A 21243-nucleotide genomic window follows, 5' to 3' on the forward strand; every position below is an offset into this window, starting at 1 on the left:
TTCTCTGCAAGACCTAACAGCAAATTTATTTCTAAATAAAATGCAGATGGTATGTTTAATAAGTCCAATGTATTAATTATACGGTGGAATATAAAATAACAGAAGCTCAACAAAATATGAAAATATCTCCCACGAACCAATATCCTGCCATTTCTACAGATTTTAAAGCAAACTTATGATTTACAGGTTAAAAAGAACTTACAAGTTCACCAAAGTGAGGTCAAAATCCTTTCCAAATACCCCTTGGAAGCTGTTTAAGAAAAGCCCGGGGTTCATGTTCCTCTGCATGATAATAAATGTTAACAAGATCTAAGACAAATTGCCTGTCACTATGGATTCAGCAAAGTCTTTCTCCATCAATCGCTCTTTTTCTTTAATATTTGACATTAAAATGCTAAATACAAGCAATAGTAATGAAATCTGTACACATCTGATCTATATATTCTGCCCACTGAAGTTTCATCCACCACAAGAAGTGCCTTAACCAGCGTGAGCATCAAACTTTCACATCAGCAGCTGTTATCAAGTTTCTTGCTGGACTCCTGGAGATAAAATCAATGGTTTAAAGATAGGCACTCCTGCAGAGCTGATGTAAAGGAGGGCAATTTTGCACATAGTTGCAGCAAGTGTCTGCCTAAAACCTTGTCTGTCCATCACAGTCAACATCAGGCTGCATGCCTAAAGCAGTGTTCAACAGCCCTGCAACAATAAGCTAACAATACACAGCATTGAGAATGTTATTTATATAATATATAAAATGAGGAAGCACATATTGTGTTGGGAAAAATGCATCACTATATCAGGTATGTTAAGAGCAGGACATATCCGGTTAAATTATGTACAGCTTTGTCTTTGCATGCGACTGTGAGCTTGTTGAAGATAAAATAATAATTGCTCATACATAAACAATAGCTGGGTCCATTCTGATTCAAATGAAAAGTCTATTTGTGTGAGTACAGCTGAGACCTGAAAGGTGTACTCAGCTGCACACAGCAGGGTTAGAAAACAAGGTAGAGCCCTATGATTTCTGCGTTGCCGAAAAAGAGGACAGAGTTGTTTAATCCAAACATTTAAACGGAATGTCAGGTAATATGGAAATAATAAATGAAAAGTAGGGACATACAATTAATCAAATTCTAATATGGACTAGTGTCTGTGATTGTCAAACCGTAAAAAGAAATATGAAGTCTAAATGTTCTGTTTGTCTCAGAATGAATGAGCAGCGCAGTTTCGTTTACTGCATACTCAAGCACAAGTGATGCTCATGGTATTTTCAGTCTGCTGTCTCACTATATGAGGACATGATGAACACATGAACTTCATTTCCAGAGCTGCTCTGAGAGTTCACTCCATGAGCATTTCATCACTGTTTCAAAGAAAGCTATCGTCATATATAGCTATCACACATTCAAGAGATTTTTCTTCTGCCACGAAAACCTTAAAGGTCCCCTGACATGAAATTTTCCCTTTCTGAGGTTTTTTAACATTAATATGAGTTCCCCTCCTGTATATGGTCCCCCAGTGGCTAGAAATTTCAATCGGTGTAAACCAAGCTTTTGGCTATCTTTCTCTGCCTTTGAGAAAATGAAAGCTCAGGCGGGCTGATCTTGAATCTCCTCCGTATGACGTCGAACGGAGGAAAGGTAACCTCCCCTTTCTCTGCTTTGCCCGCCCAGAGAATTTGGCTCGCCCGCCCATGAGAAAATGAGCTAGGAAGTATGAACGCGCGAGCGCGATTTGAGTTTTTCCTCGAGAGATATCATGGCTTGCAAACGAGCGAAGCATGGCAGTTGATCCGTGTTTGGATGTACAAATGAACACAAAAGTATTTTTAGTTCCTTCATCCGAGCCTCTGAAGAAACAATGGGTTCATTTTATTTTCTCTGGAAATGCGCCGACACTGTTTTGTATGGTCCAAACATTTCACCGACGACTGTTTCCTCAACTTGGGCCAATAGTCTGTTCGCTTTCTGATAATGCCCTGCTTTCAGTGCATGTCAGTGTTAGGTAAACTAAAACCCACGTTACTTCTGATGAATATGAAACCTGATAGTGCCTGTCTGACAAACCTGAAAAGACAATGATGGGGGCCAAACACAAACATGCTATTTAAAAAAAGAGAAGATGGAGGGAGAGAAAAACAGAAAGAAAGCGAACATATCCTACAGTGGAGTACTAGGAGTGAAGATAGTTCTGAACTGTCTTGTGGGGTTTGGTATGAGATCTGTGATGTAATCATAAGTGGCGAGTGGGCTCAGTCGATTTGAAGTGTGTACTACTGACCCACTCTAACTGCCTAGTAATGATTAAACTATTACCACAAAACTATTAGTGAGGGACAGAGAGGAAATAAAAAGGCTGGAGGTCAACCAGAAAGTTCATAGGAAATTTAAGGACAACAAAACAAAAATAAAAACAGATTATGTCACTACTTAGCAGCACTTGGTTTTTAAATAGATTCAAAAGAGCAATTTTGTAACGCTTGCTGTTTGCAGCACAAAAAAAATGTAAAATCAACAACCCCCTCCAAACGTCAAACAAGGCTAACACTAGTGTGGGAGTCCCAATCACGACTGACAACAAAACTAATTGAATTTCTGCCTACTATGAGGACACATGAGGAGGATATACAGGTATATTTTAGTGCCCCTATGCTTTTTTGATTATTACCTTGCATGCAGTGTGTAATATAGCTGTTTGTGGATGTAAAAGGTCTGCAAAGTCTTAAAGAGCAAAGTGCACGACAAATAAAGTTATTGTCTCCTAAAAGAAAGAATCGATTCTGAACTGCCCAAAACAGTTGTCAGCAATTCCAGGCTCACTTCCGTAACATAAGTAGGTTTAGAACAAATTTGCATAATGCCAGCCTATAGGTCTTTATTGGCTGCCCACTAACAACGTCGACATAGTACTTTGACCCACCCTCAAACACTGTAGCTGTAGCAACATGTTGTGTTGTCGATATGTCACACAGACTGGAATTTATATGGTAAAACCGACGCCATTGTTACAGTTCGAATCATTGTGCTGAGGAAGTCACTGAAATTCAGATCAAAGAAAGACATTGCACTTGTATTACTTATGAATGGGGAAAAGACGAAAAGTGCAACACACAATATGGCGGAATAGCCATTAGAAGCTGCATTTGTAATAGAAACAGTCAGTGTTGTGAGACGCGCGCTTAGGACTGCACATGCACATTGGCTGGTCTAGCCTGAAAAATAAGCTTTTATAAATGCTATTTGAGCATAAGAAACAACATTCATGGGACAATTCATGTCAGATTCTGTTGCTAATTTGAAATATGTTGTTTAATTGTGAGTTCGGCTAGCAGTTTTTTAGATTTCAGGATTCCCTCATTTAAAAAGATAGGACTTGGTCTTGTATGCCCGAAATAGCTGCCGGAGGTGTTGCAAATATGACCACAGAGTGAACAGACTTTCCATGAATGGGACTTTGAATTCCGACACACGCTGTAAATTGTAGACCAATCACAACAGACTGAGCCATCTGACCAATCAGAGCAGAGGAAGGTCTCGGAAGGAGGGGTTTAGAGCAGTGGTTCTCAAACTTTTTTGGTCACGCCCCCCTTTAAAAAAAAAAAAAAAAAAATCTGGTTCCCCCAACCCCCACCTCACACCTCTAGCTACCAAACAATTTCACTAAAAATGATAAAAACGGAAAGATTTTTTTAACTGAAAAACGTGCAATGAAAAACACCTGCAATAGTTTCACTTTGTAAAGTCATCGAAACATTGAAAAAATGTATGGTTAGAGAGAATAATAGATCAGTACTTAATTTATTTTAACTTAACTTAACTTAACTTCATTTAAATAAACCAAACTCTTCCGTCCGCTGAAGAGTTGCTTTTCTAGGAGAGCAACTTTTATGTTGGGCTTGTTCAGATGGTGACAAGTCAACAGTCGGAAGAAGAACGATTCAGTGGAATTGGCTTTGGTGCCGCTTTATAAAGGCAGAGCGCCAAATGCTATTCACACACTTGAACTCCGTTGCAACGGCTGTTTTCTGTTTGTATTTTTTTCAGCTGATCCCCTCCCCACCCCTGCAGTGCCCCACACTTTGAGAAGCAATGGTTTAGAGAGACTGAATCAGTTATCGAGCCATTTCAGACACAGTGAGAAAAGAGGGGATGTGCCATCATGTATATTATGAGAAAAGTGTTTTTTGAACTTGCATTTGGATGCATGCAAACCTATTGTAGGAGACCTCAAAAACTAAATTTGGAAGATTTAAAATAGCATTATAGGGGCACTTCAAAAATAACTTCTGCAAATTATTATCAATGCAAATAAAAACCTCTTTATTGCTGCAGAATCTGAAACCATTCATGAGGACATTATAATAATAATTGATAATTCGTTACATTTATATAGCGCTTTTCTGGGTACTCAAAGCGCTTTACATTGAAGGGGGAATCTCCTCAACCACCACCATTATGCATGAGGTGCACATCCTCAAGTCATATTTAAGAACGAGAAGGCAACAAAGCTTTACCTGCTAATTTACCTATCAAATGTAAGGATGAGACGTGTAGCAGGGATATTTCGGAGTAAAGAGAGCAATCATTCAAAGAACTGTATTAGCGTAATGGTAATGTAGCTGGTGTATTGCCACTTCATACTGCTATGTTGCTTGCCTGAGGGTCTGTGCAAAATAGGAATCAGTGGGGCTAAATGTGATGCGTCTGGCCACGGTTGAGCGGTTCGATTCCTCGTGTGATTCCTTCACCACATCCTCTCTTGGGGAGTGAGAAATCAAATTTGTAGCCTATATATATGTATCAGAAGATGCATGAGTTAGTAGTAGAAACTGGTGATATAGGAGGGGGGGGGGGGGGCAGGGGGGGGGACTGACCTGCTCAAATCGAGCCTCATCCTCACAGTTTTCCAGCACCCGAGAGAAGAAGGAGAGACCTGCAGGGATATAAACAAGGTTAAAGGTCAATGTGGCTCAGAAGAGACTAACACAACAGAAATTATTTTACATATACAGTAGTGGCCAAAAGTAATGTCTCTGTTTGCATTGTCTTATGTTTTACCTCGTTTCCTTGTTAGTTAATGTTGTATTAGCGTCGCCTGTGATTTGTGATCATGTGTCCTTACCACGCCCCTTGTTCCCTCGTTAGTATTGATGTTTATCAGTGTCACCTGTACCTTTGTAATTATGTGTTCTATGTAAGCTCCCGGTGTTTGTTCCTCAGTGCTTGTTCGTCTTGTTAACATTTGGTTCTGTGAGTATTGTGATCTGTCTGTGAATGTTCCCGTTCCGTTTTATTGTCTAGTCTAGTTATTGTTTGTTTGCCCCATCGTGGGTCTTTGTTTCTGGTTGTAAATAAACCATGTTTTGTGAAAGTTACTGTCTGCGCTTGGGTTCTATTTAGCGTAACGTGACAAAAAAAGCATAATTGGGGAAGATTTTATGAATTGCACAGTATTATTATACTCATTGATAGAACTGAGGGCAAAAACTAAAGTATCCCCAGGCTTACAACCTAGATTTAAAGACGCTTTTGCTTGATAACTATAACGAGGAGATAGGGGAAAATGGTTATGTAATATGCATAAATTGAGCAAAAACTTAAAGGTAGTGTAGGCAATTTCTGAGAGGCTTAGAAAACATGAACGCCTCCTCCAAAACACATGAACGCGCACAGTAAACAATTTCGAGGACGTGAACAGCTCCGGGTACAACATCACGGGTTGCCCGCTCTTAATTACAGTAATTACGACATGGCGTGAATGCAGTTTAGGATAGGGCTGAACGATTAATTGCATTTGCGATAATATCGCGATATGATTAAATGAGATTTTCTTGCTGAAATTGCTTGTCTTTGTTGAATAATATTGAAGATAAAGAGCTTAAAAAATAATCGCGAAATTAAATCGCAATATTGGTTCAAAAAAATCGCAATCAGATTATTTTCCAAAATCGTTCAGTCCTAGGAGAAACTGTAAAAGGCAGCTACTGTTTGTCTGTGGCGCTCGGTGACTATCTAACTCTGCATAGCCTTACGGAACAAGCTGATGACGTGTGATGCCTGTGCAAGCAGGGTGTGCGGAGGTATGGAAATACGTGTTGACAGGCAGGTAGGGCATCCTATTATTGCATTTGGAACTATAATGCAATGATTGGAAGATATATTTACATTTTTTTAATATTTAAACCATTTCTGTTTGCCTACCCTACCTTCAATAAAAATGCATGGGCAACCTTTAAACCGACAGAACAATCTTAAACAGTAAGTTCAATAATGCATAGTCTTTACAAGGACATTTCACATTCTAAAGCAATCAAATCTCAATGTCTGAAAGTCAATATTTTATTGAATCATTTTCTATTTCCGATACTATGATAGAATCACATTGTGAATTTTCATTGTTCTCAGATCCACTCAGAGGTAGCCTACTCAATCTAAGTTATGCAACAGGACACAGCTCAGTGGAGCCCTTCCGCTCCAGACAGCCTAGATCAGGCACACTGAGCCTGGTGGAGATCAGAGGAAGACCGAAAGGGAGGGAAGGAAAGGGTGGCAGGAGGAGAGCCTAATAGTCATTGCCCTCAGAGAAAGGGGGAAAACAGTGGCAACAGGACAAAGCATCAAAATGGCTTCAATCACTTGCAGTGTCTCAATCAAATCCCTAGGAGTAAGTTGAAGCAGACCATCACCCTCACTGTCATTTCAAACAGAATGTCATTCTGTAAAGATGACAAAAAGATTCCAATTAATACCTGAAGATGTTTACTCTTTTAAAACATGCATCCGCGTTTTTATTACCAATAAAATGTTATTTGTCCTAGCTCATTTCTGCTTCATTTAACTAAGGTGATGTTGTAATTTATCTTTTTATATGCCAGAAACATAGTATCAACACACATCTCTGGCTGTATTTTTCTCCCACCCTTTCTCTCTTACACACACATTTTATGAAATAGAGAATGATTGCATCAGATCAACACTTAGCAACTGTCCAGGGTGCTGAAATAAAAATACATCTGGTAAAAAAAGAAAAAAGAAAAGAGCCACACTGCATGACATTTAACTAATGGATTGTCAAGGCAAGTCTCAAAACAACCAAGAGTTTAAACAAATTTGGTTCACTCTTATCAGCTTATTCTAAGCTTAAACTTCTAGGGACCACAATCAAACAATAGGCTACTGCAGTGAATAAGCCTTGATACGAGAATCTAGATAGTTACACAATGAAACCAAGTAAAGCAGCTCAAGCTTGTGTATGAGTCGAAATTGTTACGATTTATCTATAAACAGGGGAGTTTTCATCATCTAAAAAGCCCTTGTTCTTTGATAAACACATATGCGCTTAAGAATAGCATGGATTTCTACAACTTTTTAGCAGACACACAATTTCAAGTTACACACCATGGCATAGACATTATGATTAAATAGAACATAAAACAATATAAAACCAACACAATGTATAGTGTTACCCAAGATGTTTAGTGTACAACTGCACACATTCAAACCCATTCACTGGAAATGAAAAGTACTGCTCTATACCTCTGAAAGTCACTTTTGCGATTCGGTCCCCCTTCCCACGAAGCTCCGTGACAGTCTTTAGGTACACCACTAAAGCCATTTCAACTTGGAATGAAGAAGAAAAAATCAAAAGCATACAACAGAATAAAAACGTTTCATCACAAAGACCGCGGATCTATCTTGACCAACGCTGCATAACTTATAACATTATCTTAACTGCTTTTATTCGCTGCATCAAACGAGAAAAAATCCTCTCGTTGTAGGCTACAGGCTGCATCCTCTGTGCGCAATAACATAAAAAGAGTAATTAATAATTAAAGAGCTTTCATTTCTCTCGCTTTACAATGCGCACACATGTACGTACACTCGTCAGATCCGCTGCGAGACTCTTTCACACTGCTTTGATGCGCCTCGCCACTGCTCCGCACAATGCGATGACGGATGACGCCAGCAGGGGGCAGGCACTCACCGCGGACTCTCAGGAGGGGGGCGGATTCTTGCAGAAAAACCCACTACGTTTCACAAGCTTTTTATTATTTGAGGCAACAGGAACATACATTTTATATATTCTTTATCAATTAGAGCAAAACTGACTAAATAAAAACCGCATAATGCTATACTGAAAAAATGGTTGCCAGGCAACCATTTGTTGTCTTATCTGTGGTGCAGGTCAGACGCATTGCTGAACTTCAGCAGCTTAAGATCGGATGATATTGTAGAATCCTTGTCTATTCAGCCATGACTTTTAGAGGAAATGGGACTCTCATAACGCATAACACCACAGCCTACATCCCATCGTCTCGATGCCGGGGTAAAAACATAGCTTATTTCTTATTTTGATCAGGGCAGTGTCAGAAATTTATTTTTTAAAAGAATAACTGTACCCCTTGAATTGATTTTCAGGGGTAACTTAAGTTTTGACATTCGGGGACCTTGATTAGAGTAGCCTATTTTTCTTTTCAAACATAGAAAATAAATGTGTGCTGTCCCTTAATGTTATATATTCCAACTGAATCAATTCATTGAAATAAATTTGAATTAACAAGTATGGTTGTCACCTAAGGTCTGTTTCTTTGGCATTTTTGACCTTCTGTGGTTAATTTCAGGCAAATCATAAAATAATATTTTCAACAACAGCTAGGCCTAATTGTGCAACTCCTGAATCATTTAAATGTACTGTGGACACATTCCTACACAATTTCTGTATGAGGAGACTTTTGGCAATACAACCCTAAAGTACATCCAAAATATCCGATGCCGAAATGGCCTCCAGCAAAAGCCTCTCCAATAAGAGTGGTGTGCCCCTGAGCTCCCATACACAAAACAGTATCTTACCCTACTGGGCCCAGTACAACATTGATTTCAAAAGACAGAAGGAGATCAAGGATTTTAACATGGTAAAAATAAGCCTTAAGTTAATGTGGATCATGTTCTCAACTGATATCTTTTATCTTACTGATTAGTCATTCTCTTTTCCCCAGTTGTCACAGAAGCACAGGGAAAATTACAAAGATAAGACTGGCATTGTGCAACCTGTCAATTACTTTGTCATGCAGTAAAAGAGGCTGAGAAGAACCCTGAGGCAATGTAAGAACTGTACTTTACTGAGTCACCTCAGCTATTTAATTAAAATAACTATATTAAGTGAGAATCAATAACGTGAAACATGGATATTGTATGTTCCTATGAAACATTTAAAGTCGGCATGAAACAGAAGCTGTGAACGACTTCCATACTGTGATATATTATATTTATGACTGAAACTTCTCATCTAACAAGAAAAAAAGAAGAAATTTTATTCATCGTCTGTTAATTGGATTGTGAAAAGTGAGCGCTGTATACTGGAATGGAGGCAGACCTGAATGTGATAGGCTTTTTAAAAAATATATAGGCCTATTTATTGTAAGTAACATGCATAAAGAAAATAAGTTTTGATTTTATGCTTACTTTAATGTTCTCTAAAAATTTGAAAAGTTTACTCAAATTTTTAGTTCTAAAAACTAAAAGCTCTTCTATTCCTTTTCTCTTACTTAAAGGGTTAGTTCACCCAAAAATGAAAATTCTGTCATTAATTACTCACCCTCATGTCGTTCCAAACCCGCAAGACTTTTGTTCATCTTCAGAACACAAATGAAGATCTTTCGCTTTCTGTCACTCTCTATTGGCAGCTACTAACACTTTGACACTTCAAAAAGTTCATAAAGAGATCGTAAAACTTATCCATATGAATTGAGTAGTTTAGTCCAAATAATTCTGAAGAGACACGATCAAACAGACTGAATTTAGGCTTTTTTCACATATAAACATTCATCAACTGTCATAACACATCAGTTATGATAAAAAGAAGCTAAAGCATGATCGCTTGACGTGCAAGAACCAATGAGGTTCATTCTCGTGTTACACAGCACATTGGAGTTTTCGCAAGAACCAATGAGGTTCATTCTCGTGTTACACAGCAGTTTGAGCTTCTGCAAGAACCAATGAGGTTCATTCTCGTGTTACACAGCACATTTGAGCTTTCGCAAGAACCAATGAGGTTCATTCTCGTGTTACCCAGCACGTTTGAGCTTCTGCAAGAACCAATGAGGTTCATTCTCGTGTTACACAGCATGTTTGAGCTTCTGCAAGAACCAATGAGGTTCATTCTCGTGTTACCCAGCACGTTTGAGCTTCTGCAAGAACCAATGAGGTTCATTCTCGTGTTACACAGCACGTTTGAGCTTCAGCAAGAACAAATGAGATTCATTCTCGCGTCAAGCAGGTTTGGTTGAGCTTCGGATTATGTTGATCAATGTTTATATGTGAATAAAAGCCTAAATTGAATCTTTTCGTCATATAAAGTCATCGTGTCTCTTCAGAACATTACTGGACTAAACCACTAAATTCATATAGATTAGTTTTATGATCTCTTTATGAACTTTTTAAAGCGTCAAAGTGGTAGTTGCATAGCTGTCAATGGAGGGACAGAAATCGCTCAGATTTCATTCAAAATATTTTCATCTGGGTTCCAAAGATGAACGAAAGTCTTACGGGTTTGGAACAACATGAGGGTGATTAATTGATGACAGAATTTTCATTTTTGGGCGAACTATCCCTCTAATCCCCATCTCACATGGACCTAATTGCCTCTTTCTCACGGTCCCCTGAGACAGTCAGAGACTATGGCTGTCCAGTGATGGAGTCTTATTTGCTGATGCATTACTCAGGGTTATTTGTGCTTGGAGCTCTGCAGTCTCTAGGGGTTTTTCTGTTCAGTTTACATTTAGCTGCTGGGTAGTTTCTTAAAAGAATTTATGTTCAAGCGAAAATACCTGTCGTTGTTTTTTAATATTATTCCCTTCTCTTTCCTTCTTGTCAATTAGAGGTTATGGCATTTCTGCGTCACACAGACGTAGCAGCCTGATGAAGTCCACCACAAACAAGTCTGTCTCCAGGGCCCGCTATTACATTTATTGTGTTAAATAAATAAATAAAGACAAATCTGTTGCTTTTATTGTGCCTCATGTATAAATATATATAATTTAATATATTTTATGTATTAGTTAATATTTGGTTATTAGTAGTTAGATAAAATAATTTATGTAGTTTAGATAGTTGGGGGGGGGGGGGGGGGGGGGGGGGGGGGGGGAACAGAACTGAAATCACTATCACACATGACCAGCACCTCCCTTCTGAGATGAGATCTGTGTGAAAATATAATGATTTACAGACAATTTTTTAAGTAAAAAAGTAAAATTGCATGTATTTGATTTGTGATCACGCCAATGGATGATGTTATCATTCGAATCAGCAGGTTCTCTTGCTTCATTTATATAGGTCTATATAACATACAACAAGCTTTTCACCTACAATAAAAAAAGTATATCCAGTAGATAGGCTATATAATGGGAATGAGGGAATGGGATGGGAATCAAAGTAGCCTAGCCTTGATTTGATTATAATCGATATAGTATGGTAAAACAACTGTAGCTTTGTAGGCTATTAATTTACACAGTTTAGGGATAATTACAAACGTGCATTAAATAAGCCGCCTACTCGAACTGTGAACGACTAACCTGTAAAAAGTCTTCGTTTCGTATCGTCTGCTTTCTCCAAATTGCGCACATGCGCAATCATTTTGTTTAAAATTTGTGGAGAATGTATGTATTTTTTAATATCTATACTTTTAGAACTGAATTTAAGCTCTAAAATTTTGAGGTCTTTTAATTGATATTCAGTTAGAAAATTATGAATAAAATACAATAGCTACAATTTAATATTGCATTAAAGTATTACCACGTGCACAGAATGAGGCTTAAACACGTTATAAAAAATAAACAGCACGATAAACGAGTTCTACATCAGAGGCAATAAGTTTCAAAAGACTGCCCTGGAAATATTTTGGTAGCCCCAAGTCCCGTTCGTCCCCGGAAGAGGGAGACAACGTCTGGGAAGGAGCACATAGACTGACGGTGAGAACGGGAATCGAAGCATCCGAGCATCCATAGCCTTTCTTCCCTCAGTGTAGCGGATCGCATTAATACTGAAGCACTGTCTGCAATGTCTCCTGCACGGGCACGAGCTCTTCTCGGTCTCCTGGTCACACTCTGCACCCAGAGCCCACTGCTGTCGGGTAGGTCAATCTGCTTCTGTCTATGTAAATATTAATTCACAAAATCAAGCTTTGTGTAGGCTATTATTAGAAATGTTTAGAATTATTTTAAAAGTAGAATTCGTGAAGTATATTTTTGTCTGTTATAATTGACAGGGCTATATTGTATGCTGTTGTCATCTTGTACGGTAAAGATTATTATGTCACAAGCACTTATGACACATAGCTCTCGTGAATTAGTCACCTGCGGTTGATGAATCTCCAGGTCTGAGTTCGGTTTAGTTGGTCATATTGTGCGTGAAACCTGTAATAAACATTCCAAGCACTAAAAGCTTAGCCTAACGAGAGGGTGAGACTTGAGGCACAGGCAGGTGCACAAACTTCAAAATGTGTAGGCTACTTGCTTTACTTTTAGTTTTTATGGAACCGTAATTTTTGTAGCAATATGAATCAGTTTTTAAAAAGGTTTTTGCAGGCATGACATCTATGTCTGTTCAACTTTGGGGAATACATTCTTTAACAAAATCTTTAACAGTGTGGTATATATATATATATATATATATATATATATATATATATATATATATATATATATATAATTGAGACTAAAACTTTGGCCTACTGTACAATTTCTACTTCGACTGATGGTGGTCATCCTTGTTAACTACTGTAGCTATTGCACTGAAGGCGTTATAACTCACCCGTGTTACTCACCCCTGGTCTCCCCTGATCAAAATAAGTTGTTCACATGACATGTACACATGTAATCAAAATATGACCAAATTTGGATTCCTGATTTGTTCTTCACTTCAAATGTAGAGATAGATAGATAGATAGATAGATAGATAGATAGATAGATAGATAGATAGATAGATAGATAGATATGGACTGTAAGTGCAGCTTGCAAGTGTTTTATCAAATTAAAGCCAGGACAGGAAGTAACGGTTAACCTCTTTAAAAGGTCATCAGGGAGTGTAAAAGCACAGATGTTTTAGACATTCTTTTGCTTTCAGCTCTTCAAATCAATTTTAGCCATGTTTTCTCTCTCTGCCTCTCTTTGACTTTCTTTCACTCTCCCTGTCCCTCCGAATTCTGAAGAGAATGCAGAGGAATCTTGGATGAGAAAAGTGGTAGCTAAGTCCTACTGAGCTGTGTTAGCTGCCACGTTACAACAGGCCTTTTTCTTTCTCACTTGCTCTTTCTCAGTGTTTTGGAAATGTTCTTTATATGAGGTCACCCAGTGCAGTCTGTGACTGCCATCAGCAGCTGCATATTATCCAGTCTTCCTCTCTTTTCTTCCCCTCTCCATCTTTAACAAAACAAAATACATCCAAAACAACTAAATCTTAAAGCCACCAGCTGCTTCAATATAGTGTGGACGGTAAAGCTTTACTGATTTCAAGCCCCCCAAAAAAACCTTTTAGATCTCTTAATGGTGCCCAACTGCAGCTTCAGAACCATTCCAGACATCTGCTTGACAGATAAAAGATATATTGGAAAGAATGAGGCTCAGGATTTTCTTCCACAACCCTGCACTTTAACATCACGTCTGTTGTTATTCCGGTAAAAATGAGCTTGGTTGTCAGGTAAGAGCTCTGCCAGACAATGAGAGGAAGAGAAAAGTCATGCCCTGACCAGCTACTGGAATTAAATCTTGCTCAGATTTTCACCAAGGAATTTGCGGAAAGTCTTTGATTGACGTGAGCAAGGCTGGAAGGGTTAGAAACTCAATCTGTCGATAAGTGAGTGTGCAGCGATACAAGAAGCCAGCATGTTGGCATGATGCCCACGCTCAACCTTTCACTTAGGTGTTTGAGGATTGTCTCTCATCAGGTGACGCCCCACCCCCACCCCCATGGAACACGTGGGTATATTAAAGCTCAGGCTGGAAAAGTGTATGTAAAAGCGCTGCACTCTAAATGCCTCTTGTGTTTGTTTGAATGTCATCCAGACACCTAAATGAAAATAATAAGCAAGTGAATGTCTGTTAGAGTTTGTTTATGCCTTTCATTGAGAAAATGATGTCAGAAAAGCAGGTGCTTGCCCTTCAGGTCTTTCCGTGAGTGCTTATAAAAACAATCCAACAAAACTGACAGGACCACAGGGCATTTACTTTCAGCCTCTTAATAAACACCATAAAGGAATGAACAACATAAATGGTTCGGAGCCAGTGTAAAAGAGTTTCAAGAGATTTGGGTCAGTTCTTGAGTTCGAAGAATCTTACATTTGTTGACTGTATACATGTGATTTTAAGCCCTGCTTATCTAAACATTTGGTTTTCTGTGATTTGTTGAACATTGTTTTGCAAATTCTGCTGATGGAAATATGTCATCAAACTGATAAAATCCAAATGGATCACATCAAAATTGTTTTGTCAAAATTGCGAGAGTAAATTGTGATAGTCTTTGAATTGGTTAAAAATTACAAACATTTTATTTATTTTATAGCTGTCACGAAGTTAGATTAAAACATTTCCAGCTATAACTGAAAATTTAAAGCATTTAAAAAAAAAATTTTTTTATTTGTTTGCTTATTGTTGTGTCATGTTTTTTTTTTCCTTTTGTGGTGGCCGGGCCAATAAATTAGCGGGGCAATATGCAAATCTAAACTAGAAAAAAAATCCTTATTGCTGGGAAGATTCTTATGTGACCTTCAGGAGATAGAATGCCATCTTCCCTTTTACCAGGGATTTCAATGAAAAAAAAAGAAAAGAAAAAAAAGAGAACCACTGATGTAGGTAATGTCCACTCCATAACATGAGCCATGGTTAGTTTCCTCCAGTATAAAATGTTTATTTTTGAAGAAAGATCTAATTCTTATGTTTTACAAGTCTTGATTTAATCAAAATGTGAACCCTCCCTACATCATAAATTTTAATATGGGCCAAGTCACAGACTGAGGTTTGATGTTTCTGTGGCCTGTGTGTGGTGTGGTGTGTGTGTGTTGTAGTAATTGCATTGACATGTGTGATGTGGTTCCAGATTATGTGGATGTTCCATTGCCAATATTACATTATAAAGCAGTGACCAAGAGGCATATGTCTGTGTGTACACTTAAAGAAATGATAGAGATTGATTTCTCTCACCAGGATTGATGCCAGAGTCATGCTGTTGTACAGTAAACAGGCACAGCGATGAGAGATTTGCTCACTCTAATTCTGAGCAGGGTTAGAAAAACAGACTGAGCACACTATAGTACTTCAGACAGAGTTTCCAGTTTGATTAACTGAAGGCTGTAGCCCTCATTGCTCTACTTCAAGTTGTAGATTCATTTAAAAAGTCCACACAAAAAGATCTACATTACACATAAACTCTCACAAGCTAATTCTCATGCTGAGTTTATACAATTTAGTGTAGGTTTTCCTATACACTCTTTAAAATAAAGGTTTCAAAAGGGAGTTCTTGCAGCGATGCCATAGAAGAACCATTTTGGGCTCCCCACAGAACATATCGGTGAACCGATCTTAAAAGATATATTTTTTCTTAGTGTGAAGAACCTTTTTCCACTATAAAGAACCTTTTGTGCAATTGAAAGATTCCATGGAACTGTAGATGCCAATAAATAACTTTTATTTTAAAGATTGTATGGCCCTCTGCAATAATTGATTCTGATTGGTCAATCACATGCTTTCATTGGTCAAATATTTCTGCATAATAACAACTAAACTGAATAACTGACCATTATTCCAGAGCAATTTCCGCATAGCTGTGGAATAATGTGCAGTCTGTTTGGCATAATTGCAAAATAAACCACTTTAAGGTGATTCAAGACCTCTCTGCTTCCTTTTGGGGTTTATTTTGTGTCAATGACCCTCAATATCCCTTACTTACTACCGGTAGTCTAATAGTAGCTTATAAGATATTGGATTGTAGTTTATTGTTATTTCCTGCAACTGCAATATTACAGAAACAAACTCACCAGACTGGCATTGCAATGTTATTGACAGACAACTTTACACTTTCTCTCTCTCTTTATCAGGTTCTAAGCCACTGCCGCCACGTAATGTAAAGCTTACCTCGGTGGATAAGGGGTTAAAGGTCACATGGGATTCACCCAGCGAGCTGGACGGACAGCCAGTAGATAGCTACAGCATTGGCTATGGGAAGTCAATGAAGTCACTACGCTTCGTCACTGTGGACAAGGACAGACGGTCAGAGTTACTAGAGGACGTAGGTGAGAGCGTAAATCAATCATTCTTTAAATGAAAAGCTAGAGACTCACATTGAGTACTTCAGCACTATGTCAGGCTCTCATGTGCATGTTGTGTTGTTTTAGAGCCTGGAGTCCTGCATTTTCTCAAGATGAGTGCAGAGAATAAGGATGGGATGAGTAAACCTGTCTACAGGGCAGAGACTCCAGGAGGTGTGTGTTTGCCTGTGTGTAGAGAGAGATCTGCATGTTTCTATGACTCTCTATTCTCTTCACTGTTGTACTTTGGTGCATGGATATATAAAGTACAGTAAGCGCATAAAACACATGCATGTTAGAATTATCCTTTAAAATATAATATAACAGGAATTACTCAGTGTTGTCAATATACAGTGGCCTCTAAATATATGGATTTCATTGCATTGGAATATTAAATATCAAACTGTTCTCAATTTTCTGAACCACATTTGATCCATATTAACTATAGAGATCTATATACACATTGGTTATTGAAACATGTCTCAAATGCTCCCAAAGGCTGAATTTATTTAAACAGAAATATAGTAATATTGCGAAATATTACAATTAATGATAATTGTTTTATATTTTAAAATGTAATTTATTCATGTGATGGCAAAGCTGAATTTTCAGCATTATTACTCCAGTCTTCAGTGTCACATGATCCTTCTGAAATCTTTCTAATATGCTGATTTGCTGCTCAATAAACATTTCTTATTATTATCAATGTTGAAAACCGTACTGCTATTTTTTTTGTGGGAACTGTGATACATTTTCTTCAGGATTCTTTGATGCGTAGAAAGTTCCAAAGAACAGCATTTATTTGAAAAAGAAATATTTTGTGTCATTATAAATATATTTTTTTATAATGTCTTTTACTGTCTTTTTGTTTCTCAATTTAATGCACCCTTGCTGTATAAAAGTATTATTTTATTTTATTTTTATTTTTAAATCTTACTGACCCAACAGTAGGAACAGGAGTTTGAACCGTAGTGTATATAAATGATTTGTATATTTCTAATTTTAAACATTATAAAACAGAGGAAATATACTGTAGCACAACAAGCCTTTCATTTTTAAGTGTAGCTGAAGTGTACAGTACACATCATTTTAGTGGTCACTGTACATGGATGTCATTAAATGTCTAAATATACACTTTTATTTGCCTCATTAATTTATACTTGTTAGACTCTAACACACATTATTATAACACTTTTACAAGGGAAGTATTTATAACTTGAAAGCTCTCAATGCTTTTTGTTTGTTTCACAATATTAAACCAGACTGGATGGCTAAAACACTCATGTGTAGACTGCAGGGTGTAAGGATATATCGTTTTTTCTTTTTTCCAAATAACTCCATTCACTGTTGGCATCTGGTGAGATTGAAATCCCCAAAGATAGAACATTTATGTGGCCAGTCCTTGTTTTTGTATCCAACCCGGAGCTCGAGTCAAGAGCCTTAAGCCTTGTGTTGTGGTAGCCAGTCACTCGTCCAACGCAAGCCACATACATTTTTTCACATCGATTTTTTTTCAGTATGTCCATGTCCATCTCCAACAAACAGGATCTGGGCATATTGCTGCATGTCCCACAGCACTTTCCCCAAAACATCTGTCATAATAGAAAAGCACATTAATAATCCTGCAAACAGATCATTAATGTTCTTGGCTGAGGATGTTTTTAGCAGTAGTAAACATATCTTGTGTTACAGCCTTGTTTTAAGGATAGCTGGTTGTTTTGATGCTACATTTTGTACACATTTATGTGTAATATTTATTTTTTATTATGTTTTGTCTGATAATTCAGTAAAAAAAAAGTGCCTATAAAAAGAGGAAATTGCTGTAAATGGGTGATATGGTCACATGTGTTTTTCTTCTGTGTGACATCTGGGGATGAATGATAAGGCAATGACAATTTTTCTAAATAATACAAAAAATCTAGTGAATTTAGGCATAACAACATTATAATGTAAAGTATGCAAAACGTGTTTTTCCCCTAAAGATTACGTTTAAAATTCAAATTAATTATTTTAAAGGTTAACTGTATTTAAGTGTTAGTTGGCTGCAAAGTTGACTTTAATTGTAAAAATATGGGAATTGATCTTGCTCAATTAAATATCCAATATCAGTCGATAAGGATACATTTAAATGACTCAAATATCGACCAATAATCAATATGGTACCGATTTAGTGTGCATCCATATGTGTAACCACACTGCTCTTTTCTCCTGCAGGGAGAGAGTGGGTGAAACTGGATGGCTTTGCTGTCGAGCCTTTCAACAGATCCACTCCAGGTAGGTTCAATACTTTTACAGCCTATGATTGATGCACAACAATTTTATGAGGAGTATTGCCAAGCAGGTTGCAGATAAACATAAAATAAGTTATGGAATACCATTTTAAGTCAAATCCAACCTTCTTGGAATGCATAAAACTACTTCAACTTCAAAAATATAGTTGTGTCTGTAAATTAATGGTAAATGACAGATTTCAGACATGCAGGCTTATGGAGAACATCTATGTTGTTTTTCCCTTGAGAAGGATTAAAGTTTGGATGCCAGAGAGAAAGACCTCTGATACCCCAAGTTCCTGGAAAGACAGTGGCAGATTTTCAGTTGTAAATTTGTTAAATCAAAGCTTTTATTTCTCTTTTTCATGAATCCACTGAGCCCACTTAAAGCCAAACTCTGTACATGTGAGCCCCCGAAGGGAAGAAGGAATTCCAGATTTAAACCAAGTGTTTTAGTTTCCTACAATCTCAAGAGTAAAACACATAAAATGGAGAATCCCACGGATACAATTACATGTGATCAATGTCCAACCTACCTCTGTAAATACAGTACTACATGGACTACATAGATTTCGTTACAGATTTGGGAACAGACAATATTGAAAAAAAATATTTGGAAACAGAAATATTGATTGTGGTCACTTATTTACCATCTACAGAAATGGCATTTCATTAATATTCATTAATATTCCCTTGGCCTTTTCATAATGTTGTCCTGTCCATGTTTGTTCTTTGCTATTGGTGTTGTCATGATGTTACCATGGTGTTGCTCTAATTTTTCTCTGGTTTTGCCGCTGGGTTAACAAAAGACATATGCGTCGTGTCATTCTACTTTGTAACTGTGAATTGGCAAGAATGTGTCAGGAAAAGCTCAATTTTGTTTCACAGCCACCATTGTTGTGCTATCATCTCTTTGTCATCACTTTGGCAGTAGAAATAAGTGGGACCAACTATAGTGAGCAGGTCCACATGTTGCCCAGCTGAGTCCACACATGGACATGGTAACTCTGGTCTGGCCCCTGGAACCTGGAGCTTGTTATCGCATCCAAAACCTCCCACGGAGAGAATTCATGGAGATAATTCGTTCAATCACCGAACAAATCAGACCTAAGGGGTGGGAAAAGAGAATGATGTGGCATCATGGATCCAGGACATCAACTTGGAAGATTGACACTATAAAAACAATGAGCGAGGGAAAGAGTTAGAGAAGGGTGAGCTACTATGTCTCACCCCTGTTTCAAGGCCAGTGATATGTGAGCCTGCCTCAGCTGTGTTGGCTGGACTCTCTGAATGTGAAGTGGGAATAAGTGTCTGTTTGTGTGTACAAAGGAAAATGAGTTGCTGTTACTATCATCTCAGTTCATTTTGAGACCTGACATTTCTTATTAACTTAAGTGTTAATAATGCTGGTAGAGCTTGATTATTAGGTGAGTGATGCCAGAGCAATCATAAGTTAGTCCTTAAGTGTGCACGAGAGGCTTGCGTTTAGCCAACACCCTCATAAAAAGGCTGAGCTATAAAGGATATGAAGCTCCTTTTTTCTCCCTTTTAATCTCATTCTTCAATACTCAAAATTACCTGAAGTTGGGTGCTTTCATGAAACTTTGAAACAATTACGAATCTTTAGTTTCAAACCTGTGGTTTGGAGCTTTTATGAAACTAGCTAAGTTCTCCAAGTGTGTCTGACTGCGTCTCGCAGTAGCCTACTACAAAACACCTACCCGCCAACCCTAAAATTTACTTATAATCTATTTTTATAATTAAAATACTTAAAAAATTGAGGAAAACAAACAGGAGGAGTTAAGGCATCATATGTAATACGATCTGTATGCATGCCATATCACTAGGTGGCAGTAGTGAAGCTTAAAAGCGAGGGAAGTGAAGTAGAAGAAGAGCAGTACTAGTGACGACATCAGCGATTACAGACATCCCTAATGGCTGTTCATTGCATACATATTATGCATATGCATACATGGTTATCCCATTTTTTGGGAATTTAAATCTTGGCGGTTTCACAACCAGAATCTGCGACACGCAAACCGTTGCAAGATGGCAGACGCCCCTAGTATGGATTATTAATAATATTATTAACAATCAGTATTATGATATTATGGCAACGTTCGTTTTGTTGCTAAGGCATATATTATTTTTACATTCCCTGGAACAATGTTTCTTAGAAAGCTTGAAGCTAAATTGAGGTACTAAAATAATTTAAAGCAAATTTTTTTTTTTATCAAATAGCTGAGAAATATAATTGATACCTTAATTTCACCCCATTTTCTATAAAGATGAAGACTTGATTACTGAACTTTTTAATGCTACACTGTTTGAACTGTCACAATCAAACTTTAAATTACACACTGACTCTAATGAGGAAATGTGACTACAACCGATCATCTGAGAATGATTAAAGAAGCGAAAAATTACAGACTGATGGAGAAAGAGGGGCTGTTTTTCATTACACTCTCAGGGATGTACTGTACACCAGAGGGAGAGACAGAGAGATGCGCGTGAAGAAGTGTGTTGAAGGAAAGAGAGGAGGAAGACTGTCTGACTGTCTCATTCGCCTGCCAAGTCCTGTCAGATGGGGGATTACAGTAAAGCAATAAGAGAGGAAGTGAGATTGCACATGACTGTAAACTGTGTGGCCCTGTAACTGTACTCACTTTAGCAAATC

The 21243-nt window shown here is 37.7% G+C and overlaps 3 protein-coding genes across 13 annotated transcripts in view; 2 read left to right on the top strand and 1 right to left on the bottom strand.

Moving 5' to 3' along the window:
* The window catches only part of otofa (otoferlin a), a 66765-nt gene extending 58822 nt beyond the window's left edge, over positions 1-7943 (bottom strand). For 7 of the 10 annotated variants that reach the window (XM_056240052.1, XM_056240051.1, XM_056240046.1 and 4 more), the window contains exons 1-2: positions 7539-7941; positions 4877-4935 (exon numbers count right to left, since the gene is read on the bottom strand). In XM_056240052.1, coding sequence (XP_056096027.1) covers positions 4877-4935; positions 7539-7653 — 174 coding nt within the window. In that variant the 5' untranslated portion in view covers positions 7654-7941. Of the gene's footprint in view, positions 1-4876; positions 4936-7538 lie in introns of all 10 variants that reach the window. The other 3 variants (XM_056240044.1, XM_056240043.1, XM_056240047.1) reach the window with 2 other exon arrangements.
* Positions 7944-8144: 201 nt separating this feature from the next.
* Positions 8145-9076, top strand: cimip2c (ciliary microtubule inner protein 2C). The gene is given in 5 exon segments (XM_056240135.1): positions 8145-8155; positions 8237-8329; positions 8691-8771; positions 8773-8914; positions 8999-9076. Coding segments are annotated over 5 exon segments (405 nt in total).
* Positions 9077-12013: 2937 nt separating this feature from the next.
* The window catches only part of fndc1 (fibronectin type III domain containing 1), a 40919-nt gene continuing 31689 nt past the window's right edge, over positions 12014-21243 (top strand). Inside the window, exons 1-4 of one of the 2 annotated variants that reach the window (XM_056240054.1) lie at positions 12014-12129; positions 16087-16281; positions 16384-16470; positions 18511-18570. In XM_056240054.1, the coding sequence (XP_056096029.1) occupies positions 12057-12129; positions 16087-16281; positions 16384-16470; positions 18511-18570 (415 nt within the window). In that variant the 5' untranslated portion in view covers positions 12014-12056. The remainder of the gene's footprint in view (positions 12130-16086; positions 16282-16383; positions 16471-18510; positions 18571-21243) is intronic. The other variant, XM_056240055.1, reaches the window with a different exon arrangement.

The sequence above is a fragment of the Rhinichthys klamathensis genome, unplaced genomic scaffold (assembly GCF_029890125.1).
Source record: "Rhinichthys klamathensis goyatoka isolate OS25496 unplaced genomic scaffold, OSU_Roscu_1.1 h1tg000579l_1, whole genome shotgun sequence".
In the NCBI taxonomy this organism is placed as follows: Eukaryota; Metazoa; Chordata; class Actinopteri; order Cypriniformes; family Leuciscidae; genus Rhinichthys; species Rhinichthys klamathensis.